This window comes from Octopus bimaculoides, chromosome 23 (genome assembly GCF_046866305.1).
Source record: "Octopus bimaculoides isolate indiv1 chromosome 23, ASM4686630v1, whole genome shotgun sequence".
Classification (NCBI taxonomy): Eukaryota; Metazoa; Mollusca; class Cephalopoda; order Octopoda; family Octopodidae; genus Octopus; species Octopus bimaculoides.
Genome location: NC_142950.1, coordinates 19963097 through 19979638, shown reverse-complemented (window position 1 = coordinate 19979638; position 16542 = coordinate 19963097). Strand labels below are relative to the sequence as shown.

Here is a 16542-nt window from a genome sequence, read left to right as displayed (position 1 = left end):
TATATGGGTACTGAGAAAGAGAGAGAAAGAAGAAGGCAAAAATATCATCTTTAATCAGTACATTGCAGCTGTCTGAACATTAAAGATGTTCCACAGTACATATGCATGTGTATATATATATATATATATATATATATATATATATATATATATATATATATATATATATATATATATATATATATAATGCATGCATACACATTCAGCAGCCATTAGTGGCTAAATAAGTCTTTTGTTCCAGTTCTTCATTATCTGGGTTCACACTTCAACTTGTATAAACCACACAACAATGATATGATTACTTGAGAGGTAACATGACCACACTGACATGTGGGGTGGGGGTGGAGGGCACAAGTTAACAGTGTGAAGAAGGAGTTGGTTATGGGGTGAAAAGACAAACAGTGAGAGAGAGCAAGAGACTTTATGTGGTTACTGAGCATGCTAGAAATAGCAGCCAAATCTACCACAAATTTTACCCTAGGACAGAAGATGTTGAACAATGTTGTTCTGGATGCACTGTGCTTGAAAATAAGATGGGGTGGTCATTACTGTAATGCTTTTGATAAGAGGTCTGTTTGGTCAGGTTTGACCTAGGACTAAACAACAACAGTATCACAAAATTGGAAGCCGGTAAGGGTAACTTCATATGGTCACTTGACCAGCTTGAAATAGCAACTAAATCTGCCTCATATCACAGCCTGTTAATATCATTGGTTATTTATTTACTATGCCTAAAAATATGATGGGATGGATGGTCATGGCTGGAACATCTTTGTTTAACAGTCTGTTTGAACAGAGCTGACTTGAAGCTAAACAATAACAGCTACTCAAAACAGCCAGCGATGGTCATGGCTGGAATTTCTATGATCATGAGCATATTCAATCAGGTTGCCCTGGAACTAAACAACAATTGTACTTTAATTTTGTTATGGTACATCATCATCATCATCATAGTGTCCACTTTTCCCAACTTTATATGGTTCAGATGAAATTCGTTGAGCCATGTTTTTTATAGCCAGATGCTCTTCCTGCCACAACTCTCACCTATTTCTAAGTGAGGTAATATTTTCCCCTCATCCACTGAACATGGTAATACAATGGTCAGACATGTTTTCATGGAAGATTGCAAGTGAATCGCACCATTTGTATGATGGTGACATTTGATCACAGTTACCATGCAATGTCAACACATGGTAGCACACCCACACACAGATGCATATAATAAGTTTCAATTTCTGTCTACTGAATCTACTCACAAGACTTTGATCATCTCAAAGCAGTTGTAAAAGACACTTCCCCCTAGGAGCGACACTCTGGGACTGAACTCAAAGCCTTGTAGTTGCAAAGCAAACATCTTAACCACTCAGCCATACCAGTATTCTACAAAATGTTATTTCTTTAGAATCTTGTGAGTCATCATGCTAATACTTTTTACTGTCAGAAATTAATGGTATTAGTTTGGTAACTTAAAATCTCATTAAAAATAATAATCATTTTGGCAGCACAAGACTACTTTCAGTTGAAGTAGCCTCATTCTCCACATTAAAACCTTGCAATGTTTTCAAAAGAAAATTACATTTATACATTTGTTCACCGTCTTTGTGAATTTTTTATCATTTAAGAAAGCAAACATTGGAGACTCTACTTCACTCTTAAGAAGTACAAGTACTCAGTCGAGTGATTAAATTAAGTGACTTGAAAAGTGACAGCAAAGTCATTGCTTTCATACTTGAAACAAGGGACTAATGCAAAAATTAAGAAGCTCTAGAACACTCAAGCCTTTTCTTCCTTGTAACCCTTCATCATATCCTGCAGTATTAGTGTATCTTGTATGAAGAATATTATATAGAATGGTTGGACAATATAAAACCAAAGATAGACATGTATTATTTGTTATTGATTTAATTAAAGAGTTCAAATCCTGCTGTGGTCAACTTTACTTTCTATATGTCCAGAATCAATAAATTAAAGTACCAGTCAATTTAATCAACTGTTTCTTCTCCTAAAATTATTGGCTTCATAATTCTGTAAGAAATCTGTTTCATTTAAGTTAATGTTACATTTTTAATGTGATGAATGAGTTGAATTTTCAAACAAGTTACCCAGTTCTAGGCACAATTTCAGAGAGTCTCACCCATATAAACATTCTCAACTAGCAATCTTGTCTGAAATTCATTTTTGGCTATAAACATGTAGCTGTGTGGTAAGAAGCTTGCTTCCCAACCACATGGTTCCAGGTTGTTCCAAGTTGCCACTATGTGACAGCTTGGAAAATGTCTTCTACTATAAGCATCAGTCCGACCAAAGCTTTGTAAGTGGATTTGGTAAAGAGAAACTGAAAAAAGCCCATCCTATATGTGTGTGTGTTTCCCCCACCACCACTTGACAACCAGTGTTGGTTTGTTTACATTCCCATAACTTAGTAGTTCAGCCTAAGAGATTGATAGAATAAGTACCAGTCTTAAAAAGAACTACTGGAGTTGATTCATTCAACTAAAAATAAAAATTCTTCTAGGCGGTGTCCCAGCATGACTGCAGTTTAATGACTGAAACAAAAAGAGATTAAAAGAAATGATAAAAGATTGTTGAAACCCCTTTGTTCACAATGATAAATGGATAGGAACAACAAAAGGCTTTCCATGCATTTTTCAAGACCCACAAGTTGTGTTTAATTGATTGTGATTACTTCAAAATTCCAGTGTTTTTACAAACCTTGTATACTCTCACAATTTCTCTTGTGTACCCCAATTTGATTCAATCCCTAATGTAGAGGCTCCATTCATGACTGAGGTTAAATAATTGATTTGTGAGATAAATTCATTCAGCTTTTTTTTTCTGTTTAGCATTGCAACATTATATGTATGAAAAGAGGTACAATGTATTCAAATTTCAAAACTAATGAATGAAAGTTTGAGGAAGAATAGAGCTACAAAAAAGCTCCATAAAACACTATAGTAAAAATATTTTTTGTGTTAATTCAGATAACATTGGAGAAGATTAGAATAAAGGGATAAAATAGTGACAATTTTTTTTAATTGCCTATTATAATAAAATACATATTTTCTTACAAAAATGTTCTCTCATAAACACTGTACTTTTTACAATTAAAGCATCAGGTCTTCTTCTTCAAAGAAGTATTTAAAATTTCTAACAATTTAAACAAACCATTTAAAAGTCTGCAAATGGTAGAGATTCATTAGTGAGCCCTTAATTATGTTGTACTTTTATGTGTTGTTTTTTTTCCTTATTTTGGTGAATTTGTGTGTGTGTGAAAGAGAGAGAGCTAATGTCATGGGTATTTTGAATTATAGTCTTTTAATGTCAGATGATAGTTGATCCTACTTTTGAAGTCCCCACCTTACTCCATGGGTAAAACACCTTGAACTGTGTCCTATCACAAGGTTACCGCTAATACTTAATTCAGCTGAGTGTAGCTGGAGAAATGTGAAATGAGGTCCTTTGCTCAAGGACACAACACACTGCTTTGTCCAAGGCTTGAATCAATGATCTGACAGTCATACTGCTAACACTCCAGCCATTAGGTCTTCATACACCTTTTGATTTTATTGTAATTTAAAGATTTCTTTTGTTGTAACAATTTTTGTTTTCTTTTTTCTTTTTTCTTTTTTCTCCTTTACCATGTAAAATATTTTAAAATAAACTGATTTCAACATAGTTTGTCATGAATTTATATCTATTTTTCATACATTTTCTAGGTATGAAAACTATCTCGACCATATGGCTGTGAAGCCCTTGAAACTTTTACCCACTACAACAGTTGAAGATGTAAGTGGTTATTTGGGGCTTTTTTTCTCCATTTTTCTTCTCGAATGTTGATTCTTCAATTTTAAATTCCATGCCAGGCACAAGAAGATTTATTTAGCTGGTAGGTTGGCTGTAGAAATATAACATTGCAGGGAAGTGAACTAACAATTGTTGTTGACAATCATGAGTGGTCCACTCTGCTTGAGCTGACTTTGCATCAGGGCCTGTGCTATGTACAAGGCAAACTTGATGATCACCTGGGGTACTAAAATTGGACAGGGCAGGGTGGGGTGGTACCATGTTCATTTGGTGGTATGATCTACTGTATGATTCAGTGTGAAATATTTCAAATTTTTCCCACTAATAGATTTACTCAGTGATATACATATATATATATATATGTATATATATATACATGGGCATAAAATTATAGATTTTTTTGTTCAAAAGGTAATTATAATTTTTTGACTACATTTTCCAGCTGATTATGTAAAGGAGGAGTTGACTGGAAGATGTGGAAAATAACTGAAGATTTTTGTCTTTGCAGCTCATAGGTTTTAACTTCTGCTTTACATCATATACACAGATCTTAAGGGCCTACATGGGTATGATTTGGTGGAGATTTAGCTACTAATTCCTACAGTTTGAGCAACTACTTAGTGGCTCCTACATCAGTTCTGTTCCAACAGTGTCACATTTGCATGTGCCTCTTCTCCAGAATTGCTTACTTCCTCCATTTAAGAACTTCCCCAAAGAATAGACACATAATCAGATATTGTAGCAGTGGGAGTATAGTCTAGTGAACGGAAGTTTTGTATAGTACTGATTATTGCCTCATCAACTATGTTGAAATGAAAAGTAAAGTTTATTTTGGCTAGATTTGATATCAGAATCTAGAGTAATAAAATTAAATTAATATGGCACTCTTCCTTCATTTGTACTTAATCATTCTCCAAATAATACTAACAACAATACTACTACTACTAATAATAATGCTGGTTTCAAATTTTGCCACAAGGGCAGAAATTTTGCAGGAGGGGATAAGACAATTACATCAATCCCAGTCTTCAACCGGTAGTTATTTCATCGATCCTGAAAGGATGAAAAAGTCGATCTTGGCATATTTTGAACTCACAACATAAAGACAGATGAAATGCCACTAAGCATTGTGTCCAGCATGCCAACAATTATGCAACTCCCCACTTTAATAACAATTATAATAATGGTTTCAAATTTTGGTGCAAAGCCAGCAATTTTGGGGGAAAGGGTCAGTACTTTATCGACCCTGAAAGGTAAAGTTGACCTTGGTGGAATTTGAACACAGAGCGTAAAGATGGACGAAATGTCGCTAAGTATTTTTCCCAGTGTACTAACAAATCTGCCTTGAATAATAATAATAATAATAATAATAATAATAATAATAATTATAATAATAATAATACTGTATGGTTTTGTGTAGCTATGTTGTTTGTTGTTCATTACAAGTCAAGTGAATGCCATCAGCTAACTTATGGATTTTTTTGGCACCATTCATTGGAAACTGCATTGAAAGTTTTACAAATTGTACAATTACCCGATAAAAAGGCAATGCACATCACATCAGAAAAATCACAGAAGATCAATACATAACTCTTTGACCACATGGCTTTTGCAATGTTGGAAAAGAAAAAAGAATAAAGAAAAATAAGGCATCATATTTTCGGGTCACTCTGTCATTTGAGCTTCAGCCAACACGGATTTAGCAGAAATTCTTGTGTTTAGAATTCTCCATATAGAATATTTGCATTTCATTGATATGCCATATTTTGGAATTTTCTCGACAGTTGCTCTTAGTTATTACTTATGCAAGGGTTTTTTTTTTTTGTTGTTGTTTGGTTTGTTCTCCCTACCATTGCTTGTATGACAAGCTGTGTTGCCAGAGGTAGAACAGATGCTTGCTTTCAATCAATAAGTTTGCTAAATTATTATTTAGCCTCAGAGAGAAGAAATGAAAGTGTCTGGTGATGTATTTCAGGATAGTAAATTGGCAGGGTTGATAGAGCATTGACAAAAATACATGTGATATTTACTTGTATATCTTTGTGCTCCTAGTTCAAATCTTAGTACGGTCAGCTCACCTTCCAGGGTCAAGAGAATATATAAGAACCAGTTTAATAGGTTATGTTTTTGGAATGGTACCAATATTAAAAATCAAAATTTGGTTCAGTATTGATTTCAGTTAACTGATCTACAGATTTATGATACTACGGCTCTCCTCCCTTCCAGTGCTGTCACTTGTCACCTCCTCCTTCCTGGGCCAATTCTCTCTCTCTTTCTCTCTCACCTTCCCCCTCTCTTCATACTGGTATTTGCCGTCAACCACACCTCCACCCTTGTTCACTTACTTTATTCATCTGTACCCCCATCTAACCATTTGTCACTCTCATCCCCAAAGGTGCATGGCTTAGATTATTCAGATCACAATCGTAAGTTCAATACCCAGTGGTGCATTGTGTCTTTCAGGAAGAGACTTTATTTCACATTGCTCCAGTTCACTCAGCTGGCAAAAATGAGTTGTATCTGTAAGTCAAAGGGTTGGCCTTGTCACATTCTGTGTCACACTGAATCTCCCTTAAAAACTACATTAAGAGAACATGTGTCTGTGCAGTGCTCAGCCACTTGTACATTAATTTCATGAGCAGGCTGTTCTGTTGATTGAATCAGTTGGGACCCTCTTCATTGTAACCAGCAGAGAGCCAGACTCTCCTCCCACACTCTCATGAAATTTCCTACTCTTTCCTTCCATCATGATCCACTGCTTATATTCTCCCTCAGATTCACCTTCTTGTAACTTGAGAATATGCTTTGGTACCTCATCACCATCTTTTTCTTTTTTCTAACTACTTCCATCCTTATATAATGTGAGGTGGCCCATTCACCTCTATATCAAGACCCCTTTGCTGCTCCTTCATCATATTTTAGCCTTTCAATACCTAGTATAAAGCTACCTCCCACTCTTTCAAATACACCCTCACTCAGTTAAGGAGGCTCTTAACAATAAGGAGAGAGAGAGATGCCATTGGTATCAACTAATCCCCCTCCCTTAAAATTTCTTACCTTCTGCCTAAATCAGAAATCCTTAAAAGCAGTTGAGTGGCACAATTGTTAAATTACCTGACAAAATGCCTTGTTGTATTCAGTTCCAGCTCTTTATGTCCAGAGTTCAAATTCCACTGAGGTCAACTGTACCTTTCATCTTTTTGGGGGTCGATAAAATAAAGTAACGGTCTTGTGCTGGTATTGATGAGCATCAACTAACATCTCTCTACTAAATTCATGGATCTCTGTTTATATTAGAAATTATCATCAGTTGCAGTAGCCATGGTAGGAGAAGCAAGACTAAGTTGGTGTTGTTTAACAACACCAAGGCCAGCACTTATAGAACAGACCATTGTTTAAAGGAATTCCAGCAGTGGCCATCCTGTCTTTTTAGTGATGTGTAGAATTACTTTATCTAATATAATTCAAGACAACAGGATGAGTTTGAGAGAGATTTGGTTGCCATTTCTGGAAGGGCAGTTGAGCAACAACTTAGAAGTATCCTCATAGGATAGGAAAGCAGGGAACAAAATACATTGTATTTAGTTACTTTTTTTATCTTTTATTTGTTTCACTCATTAGACTGCAGCCATGCTGGAGCACTTTTTTTCTCTTTTCAAGCCAGGTACTTATTCTATCGGTCTCTTTTGCTGAACTGCTAGGCTACAGGAGCATAAACAAACCAACACCAGTGGTCAAACAGTGGTGAGGGTCAAACAGATACAAAGACATGCAAACACACACACACACACACACACACACACACATATATATATATATATATATATATATATATACAACAGGCTTCTTCCAGTTTCCATCTACCAAATCCACTCACAAGGCTTTGGTTGGCCCGGGGCTATAGTAGAAGACAGTTGCCCAAGGTGCCATGCAGTGGGACTGAACCTGGAGCCATGTGGTTAGGAAGCAATCGTCTTACCACACAGTCACACCTACACCTTCTTTTCATATTTTGAATTCAAGTCCTCCTTCCACATTCAATGAAACAAGTAGCAGTTATGTACTGAGGTCAGTTTAGATAACTACACTTCTAGACCTTAAATTTGCATCTTTGTGTCACTGATGCAAATCCTTATTAGTATTAGTAGAGCAGTGGATTGTGGGAGAGAGTGGTAGACATAATAGCTAGCAGTTTGGTGCTTCGGTCATTTTAGATTTTGAGTTCGAATTCTGCTGAGGTCACTTTTATCTTTCATTCATGAAAGACAAGAGAGTGATGAAAGAAAATACTCCTTATGTAGTGCAGGGTAGTCCTCTATTACCATGATTACAGAAAGTGGTGATGGTGGTGGTGTAAATGGAATATTGAGGTTGATACCACTATGGTAGAAAGGGGAGAGACAGAATAGAGAGGTTGCTACCACTGTTGTGGTAAAAATAAAAAGACAGGGGCAGAATACAGAGGCTGATACTGTTGTGGTAGAAAGGAGAGGGAGAGTGTAGAGATTGTAGTAGAGAGGGGAGAGACAGGATTTAGAGGTTGATACCATTGTTGTAGAAAAGGGAAGGACAGCATAGTGGTAGAAAGGGAGAAAGATTATAATGGTTGATATCATTGTTGTAGAAAGAGGTGACAGAATATAGAGGCTGATACCATTGTGGTAGAAAGGAGAGGGAGAGGAGGTAAAGGTTGATATGTTTAGCCTTTTGTGACCATGGCATCTGCCTCTATAGTTCTTCTGTCTCTGTAAAAATGTCTGAAATGGTGGACGTTTCTCTTCACTCACCAAATCAATTTTCTGTAATGTATTTGTTCTCTTCAAACTATTATGGATTAATGTCTGCTGCCGACACACCAATTCCACTTTCATTGGATTCCAGATCTTATCTTTAATGATAGCTCTGCTTGGTCTGCACTGACCTAGGGTTAAACAACAAGAACTGGTAACATAATGTGTTCCTGCACACACACACACACACACACATATATATATATATGTGTGTGTGTGTGTGTGTGTGTGTATGTATGTATACATGCTGGAAGATAGCATACAAACACACATATATACATGATGGTATATAGGATAGATAGATATACACATCCATTCATGCACACACATACCTACACATGTATATACGCATATATGCACTTGGACACACAAAAACATACATAGATAAATGCATACACACATACATGCATACATACATATATATATATAGTCCTACCCATACCAGCATGGAAGGTAGACGTTAAACAATGATGATATACACATCCATCCATGCATATACATTTATGCATCCATTCATGCACACACATGCCTACACATATCCACACGTCCACGCATGTGTAACCCTGTGTGTATATATGTGCAGTGTGTATATAATCAGTAGAATCAGTAACAACAAAAGACAGGCCACTGATACATGAGACAGTTGATAAATGATGAAATATAGATTTCTCTAATCTCTTGCTCCAGTTCTTCAAACAATTCTGGTAATTTGACCTATACCAATAATATTGGTCTTTTCCGTCTTTTCACATTCTCTCCCCCCCTCCCCCTCTCTCTCTCTCTCTCTCTCTCTCTCTCTTTCTCTCTCTTTCTCTCTCTTTCTCTCTCTCTCTCTTTCACTTTCCTCCCCTTTCTCCCTCAAGATCTGGTGGTTTTTCTGTTTCTCTCAATGTTTCTATATGTATGCGTAAATGTTTATTGATGCATGTATACATATATATATATATGTTTGTGTATATATGTGTGTATAGATAGGTAGATAGATAGATACACACAGACACTTTTCAGCCAATAATTCACTGTATAAGAGTAAAACAAGATCCTAAAGGCTAATTTTAAAATTAAATAATTGGCTTTCTCCGTCTCCTTCCTGCTCTCTCTCTCTCTCTCTCTCTCTCTCTCTCCCCCCTCCCCCCTCTCTCTCTCCCCCCTCTCTCTCTCCCCCCTCTCTCTCTCTCTCTCTCTCTCTCTCTGAAATGTTCCTATTAAACATATCCTGTTTAATTTGCTTAAAAAATGTTAGTGACTAAAAACAACCAAGCCTCAACCAGATTCTCTAATTATATCAACTAATTATTGTTATCACTTGAGATAAAGCATCCCAATAATTATTGTTAATTAGACACTAAATTACATGAAGTATACTTCATATACCAGGATTTGATACCCACTAATAATTTGACATAATTAGTTTTATGTTAATCAATTTAATGTAACGAATAAAGAATATATTTATTTATTGCCTTACCATCATCATCATCATCATTATTCAATGTCCACTTGACATGCTGGTATGAGTTGGACAGGTTGTAATGGTCCTAGGAGCATATCTCACTCATACATTTCAATTTTGACATAATTTCTACAGCTGGATGCCCTCTCTATCATGAATCACTTTGCAGAATTCACTAGGTTCATTTTATCATGGGATTAACACTTGAGGGTCCTCTTTATCCTTGAGAAGTTACTGTGTATGACAGGCCTAAAGGTTCTTCTACATCTTGTGGTATCTCTATACATTCAAAGTAGCATGAGCAGGAGTGGTGTGACTGAAAGAGAATAGAGCCAGGGTGGGTGAGAGGTGTTGGAGGTTGATGGGGGATGGATGAAAGGATTAGGATGTAATGAACAAATGACAGGGTATTAATAGAGAAGGGATGACAACAGGATGATGCTTGGGGAAAATGTTTTGAACATTGTGGTTAGCGACAAGTATAAGTGAAGTCAGTAGACACACCATCGATGATGAAACACACAGACTCCAATACACATGTACCAAGCAAACCTTTATGTCATTATAACCTTCTATGTTTCATACTTAATGTATACACACTGTAGTATTTGTTTTGAGGTAACATCTCTTATAGATTTGCTATTGTTATGACAGAATAAAGTTCGAGCTACTGTGACAGTAAGCTGCACTATATGTATATGTATATACAGACATATACAGTCTTAGGAGAGGTGGTCAATTAATGGACATTACCTCAGTTAAGAAGCACCAGCGGCCACAGCTTTGTCATATCGTGACAACATTTAGCATGTTCTTTGTAATGATAGTGATGCTAGTTAGCATGTTGTTGGCAAAAGAAGGAAGTGGGAGTTTGATGTGTAAGTCACACTAGATGCTGAGTAACAACGCAACATTGAAAAAATGTTACAAAGGCACATGACTGTTTGGAAGATTAGTGTATGAGTATAAAAGGCAAGCAGTAAGTAGAGATCAGTCAGTGTGAAGCCGGGCACTGAAAAACTACATTCCACAAGACATCTAGCTGTGCACAACTTCTTTTTCTCCGGGCAAGTTGGCTTACTGGGCTGGTCTGTGGTTTCCTTGCTGCTAATTTTGCTATTGGAGCCATGTTGTTGTCAAGAGGACACATTTTGCAACACTCTTTTAAAAATAAATATCAGAGAGAGACAGAAATTCATTCCAGCAGCAGCCAATGAGAGCACCAGATGCAATTCAACTTCTTGGGACCTATACTCACACAAAGATAGTTGTTTTAACTAAATACTACCTCAATTGTACATACCAAATTTTCAGCTCATTGTAAAATCATAATTTTTAAATTTAATAATAAAATCTAAAATTCTAAAGATGATTTATTTACTCCTCTCATTTCTGTTTTGTATTCATATATTTCCAGCAGAATGAAGATCATCATTCAAGCCATGAATCTCGACCGCCATCATCTATTGAAATCAGGGTACCAAATGTACCGAGTGAATATTCCACCCCTGTATTACAAGATGCAATCCAAGTCATTGTGTTGAACAAGGTATTGTTGTTGCTTAATTTTCCATGAGCAGCTTTGTTTTACTTTAGTTTGGGATTCTGTCATTTCTAGCTAAGAAAGAATTAGGTACTTATATATGTAATGCTGGCACCCATCTAAAATTAATATTGAAAAATATGGAAATGCTACCTTAGGAGGTATTAATTAATACTGATATTCTGAGCTAAAAACACATTCTCAAGGTCATTAAAGAGCAAGAGAGGTATAAATGGTGTCCATTTGTTGGTGTATGTAAGTGTGTATATGTATATATATATATATCTAGAGAGAGAGAGAGAGAGAGAGAACTTTTTAAAAAATCTGATATCATGCAACAATATTTTTAGTACTGTATTAAGTGTACCATGGTGTGGAAAACTTTGGAAGTTACTGATCTACAGGGTATAGGAATTCTTGGGGAAAGGTTAATTTAAACAACTGTTTCCAGCTGTCTTTTACAAATTGGCATAGTGACTGTTTTGTAAATATGTCATTTGTCTAACAACTAGCTACTTCTACACTTCAACACCTGATGTGTGGTACGTTGTACACCTGTTCATGCAAAGTCAATTTGATGGAGAGGGTGAGGTCATGTACAGCACATACATTTGACCACTACAAATAAATAACTTGTGCAGGTCATTCGGAAAAAACTGAACACTTATACACCGTCTTCGATGGGAGAGTTTGTCATAGATATATATGTATATATGATTGTATAATAATATATCATAATAATAATATTTTATTCTCTAATTTGAAGTGACTATTTTTGAATACAAACAAATAACTGAAAATGATGAGCTAACCCCAGCCAGAATTGAACCCATGAATCAACACTAACTCAGCTCCTTGTGCATCTGATTGGGCCAAATGCTCACCCATCAATTTCAGCCAAATTTAATGAACATATATTTAAACTGTCTAATACTACATATGATATTTGTAAACAAACCCGAAAGGCTTTGTAAGTTATGGGGAGAAAGCAACTATAGAAGACTCATCGTATAATAATAATATATATATATATATATACATAGACGCAGGTGTAGCTGTGTGTTGAGAAGTTTGCTTCCCAACCACATGGTTCCAGGTTCAGTCCCACTGCATGGCACCCTGGGCAAGGGTTTTCTACTTTTGTCTCAGATCAACCAAAGCCTTGTGAGTGGATTTGGTAGATGGAAACTGAAAGAACTCTGTCATGAATGTACATGTGTTTGTATTGCCTTATCTTGGTATCATGCTGTAGTTGTAAATAAGTGTCACTTTCATTCAAGCAGTATCTCCATTTCCAACCTTTGGTGAATACATATGTAGCCATCAGGCTTGCATTGAAACAGGCAAGGGTTAGCAACAGGAATGGCATCCAGCCATCTACCTTAACAAATCTCTTCAACCTTTTGTAAGCATGGAAAAGTAAATGTTAAAACAATGACGATATATATATATTTATATATATATATATATATATATATTTCTATATGTGTGTGCAGTTTTCTATGTCTTTCTCCCTCTGCACAAACAGACAGATATTTTAAACTTTTATGGAAATGATTCACAAGATTTTAAAATTTCAATAGAAATCAACTTATAAGCACAGCTTTTTTCACATCTTTTATATAACAACAACAAAAAAATGTTTTGAATTATAATATATTATTCTGCAAGGTTTCTTCACTCATTATTATTATTATTTACAGTTTTTTCCTCTTTTCTAAAACATGTTTTGCATATGTTTTCATATATATATTTATATGATAACTGTTTTGTGATATATATTTTCTGTATTGCAAATGAAAAGAATAAAATGTGATAATGAAAGAGTAGTAAAAAATAAGAATAAAGAGAAAGAAAGAAAAAATAATGGGTGTATTTTTATGCATAGATTTGAACTCCTTTATTTTATATATATATATATATATAATACATATATATTCTTGTGTCTAGGGAGAGTCATTATGCCTATATAAATATATTTTTTCATCTTCGACATTTCTAAAAAAATTATTGAAATTAAATCAAAATATCTTGGATAGAATATATAAAGGAATAAAAGAGATGCAGAGAAGAGAAGACAAAGGAAAATGAATACCAGCCTTAGTAATATATATCTGACTTTTTTATTGATGTCCATGGAGACTGTAGTATTTACGGTTCAATTCCCAATCAATTAACTTTGTTAAATGAATTTGACACAGTTTTCACTTGGTACCACTTCACTTCATTTGCATTAAAAGTTAATGTTTCTCTCTCTCTTTTCTCCTCCCTCTCTTCCTCTCTTAAACCTACTAAGCCTACAGAGCTTGTTCTGGTTGCTAAGATGTTTAAGTAACGGAGAGTACATGACTCCACCACCCTGAAAAGGATGCAGATCTGTTGCAATGGTTACCCACCCCACCGCCAGTGGCTCTGTCTAGTGCTCATTATCAGCTGAGTACACTGAAGTAATATGAAACAAAATTCCTTCCTCAATGACACAATACATCACCAAGCCTGAGAACTAAACCCATGACTTAATGATATCTGTCTAACACCTAAACCTCTACACCATATACTTTCACTCATTTGAATAACAATACTAATTATTATTGACCTTTTCTCTAAAGGAAAAAAAGAGAAAAGATCAAGAAATATGGAGACCTGAAAATTGAGATCGTCAAGTTGTAGCAGCTGTGAGAGTCAAACATAAAGGTTGTCTATGTTGTCATTGGAACATTGGGTTCAATACCACCCAACCTGAAGAACCATCTGGGCACTTTAGAAATACACTATTTTGGTGTATTACAAAAATCAGCTTTACTTGGAACTGCACACATACTGCATGAAGTACTGTCTGTCTGAGGTCTTTGTTGTGATTTGACAGACAGTACAAATCCCTGGTACCCACAATATCTTCAAGCTACAACATCACAATATTGGATATTGTGTGACATCTTCAATAATAATTATAATAATAATAATTTCAAACATTAGTGCAAAGCCAGAAATTTAGCATGAGTAAAACCTCTGTAGTTATTTCACTGTTATTTTATTTTATCAAACCCTGAAGGATAAAAGGTAAAGTTGATCATGGCAAGATTTGAACTCAGTATGTAAAGAGCCAGAATAAATTCCAGAAAGCATTTTGTCCAGTGCTCTAATGATACTACCAATCTCAGAAATGTTGTGGATTGGCAGAATTTGGAGGATGCTGGACACAATAATTGTTTACAAATTTGGGCACATGGCCAGCAGTTTTTGGCAGTGAGGGTTTTAGATGATTACATTAACCCCAAGATTTAACCGTTACTTTATTTTATTGACTTTAAAAAAAAAAACAGGCAAAGTTGACCGAGCAGGATTTAAAATTGTAACATAAGCAGGTAGAAGAAATGTCACTAAGCATTAATGATACACTAATAATTCTGCCATGGAGGCGCATGGCTTAGTGGTTAGGGTGTCAGACTCATGATAGTAAGATTGTGGTTTTAATTCTCGGACTGGGCAATGCATTGTGTTCTTGACCAAAACACTTCATTTCACATTGCTCCAGTTAACTCAGCTAGCAAAAATATTCCCCACCTATGACAGACCAGCTTCCCATCGAGGTGGGGAATATATACACCACAGAAACTGAGAAACTGGGCCTATGAGCCTGTATGTAGGAGGGATCTTTATCCTTTTGCTGCCCTACTGCTGAACATAATAATGCTTTGTGATATTTAGCTCTATCCCTTTACATTCTGAATTTAGATCCTATCATAATCATAAAATTGACTTTGATCCTTTCAGGAGTCAATGATATAAGTAAATATCAGTCAATTCCTAAGGTCTGTACAGTTATACTCCCTTCCACCCCACACATCCCACAAACCAGAAACTTTGTGCTTATGTTTAAAAATCATCTTTGCTATAATACTCGTGTCTTTCTCTGTCACAACATATGAATGAGAAAGGAAGGAGTGGGAGATGAATATGAAAGGAAGAGGTGAAAAAAAAAATCAAACAGCATTTCAACTCTGTGTGAGTATGTGTGTGTAAAAAGAGAGATATGTGAATGTGCGTGTGTGCAATGGAAGTGGGATGGTGATATAATAATACTCTTGTAAAGGGTGATAGATGAATAAGGAAGGAAGGGGTGATGGCAAAATGTTAATGTTTATATGTGTGAGTGAACATTCAATGCTGAAAAGAAAAATCAAATAACGTTTCAACTCTGTGTGAGTATATGTGTGTGCATGTGCAAGGGAAGTATGTGAATGTTTGTGTGACTATGATATACCTTATTTTGTGCCTTATTTATATATAAAATACTACAATTAGCTGTCATTTTTGGTGGCACAAGGCCAGTTAGTTATTAATAAACCTCAAAAACAGGAAAATCAGTAACTCTCATCATACATCACCCCCATGAAATTCTGCTGGACATTGCACCTATCATGCTCTACTCAGAGTACTGGAAGTTAACATGGCAAACTAGTAGACTACTCCTGAATTACACAGTACTACATACAATTCAGTAATGATTGTTATACTCCAGTAATAATTATTTCTAATTGTGTGGGTCGCTATCATCATATAAAGGCCTTTGCAAGAAAAGGAGGACCAGGAGTACTGCTCTTGCTCCTCTAATTAAACCATAATTATATTTTTTTAAGCAGATAGATAAATTGGATTCCTGACAATTGTCTTGGATATATCTGATCAGAATCAGATTGCAGAGCTGGTGATGGAATTTGAACCAATAAACTTTTGGCAAATAGCAACTCCAGATAGAATTGTTATATACTAGTCAAAAAAGAGAGAGAGAGAATTAGAGGAGTTTCTAAAAGTTAAATTTCTCTGAAATTCTTTTATTGTTTGAGTTTGATTGTTGTTTTTCTTTAATCTTTTTTTTACACATTTGATAATGAAATTGCAAAAATGCATTTATTTGCATAATTTAATTCTCTTTTATTTCTTTATTTATC

The 16542-nt window shown here is 35.4% G+C and overlaps 1 protein-coding gene across 1 annotated transcript in view; it reads left to right on the top strand.

Annotated features, from left to right (window-relative positions):
- Nucleotides 1–16542, top strand: part of LOC106879044 (multiple PDZ domain protein) — an 862020-nt gene that overhangs the window by 775192 nt on the left and 70286 nt on the right. Inside the window, exons 27-28 of the mRNA XM_089340722.1 lie at nt 3717–3786; nt 11465–11596. Of these exons, the coding sequence (XP_089196848.1) occupies nt 3717–3786; nt 11465–11596 (202 nt within the window). The remainder of the gene's footprint in view (nt 1–3716; nt 3787–11464; nt 11597–16542) is intronic.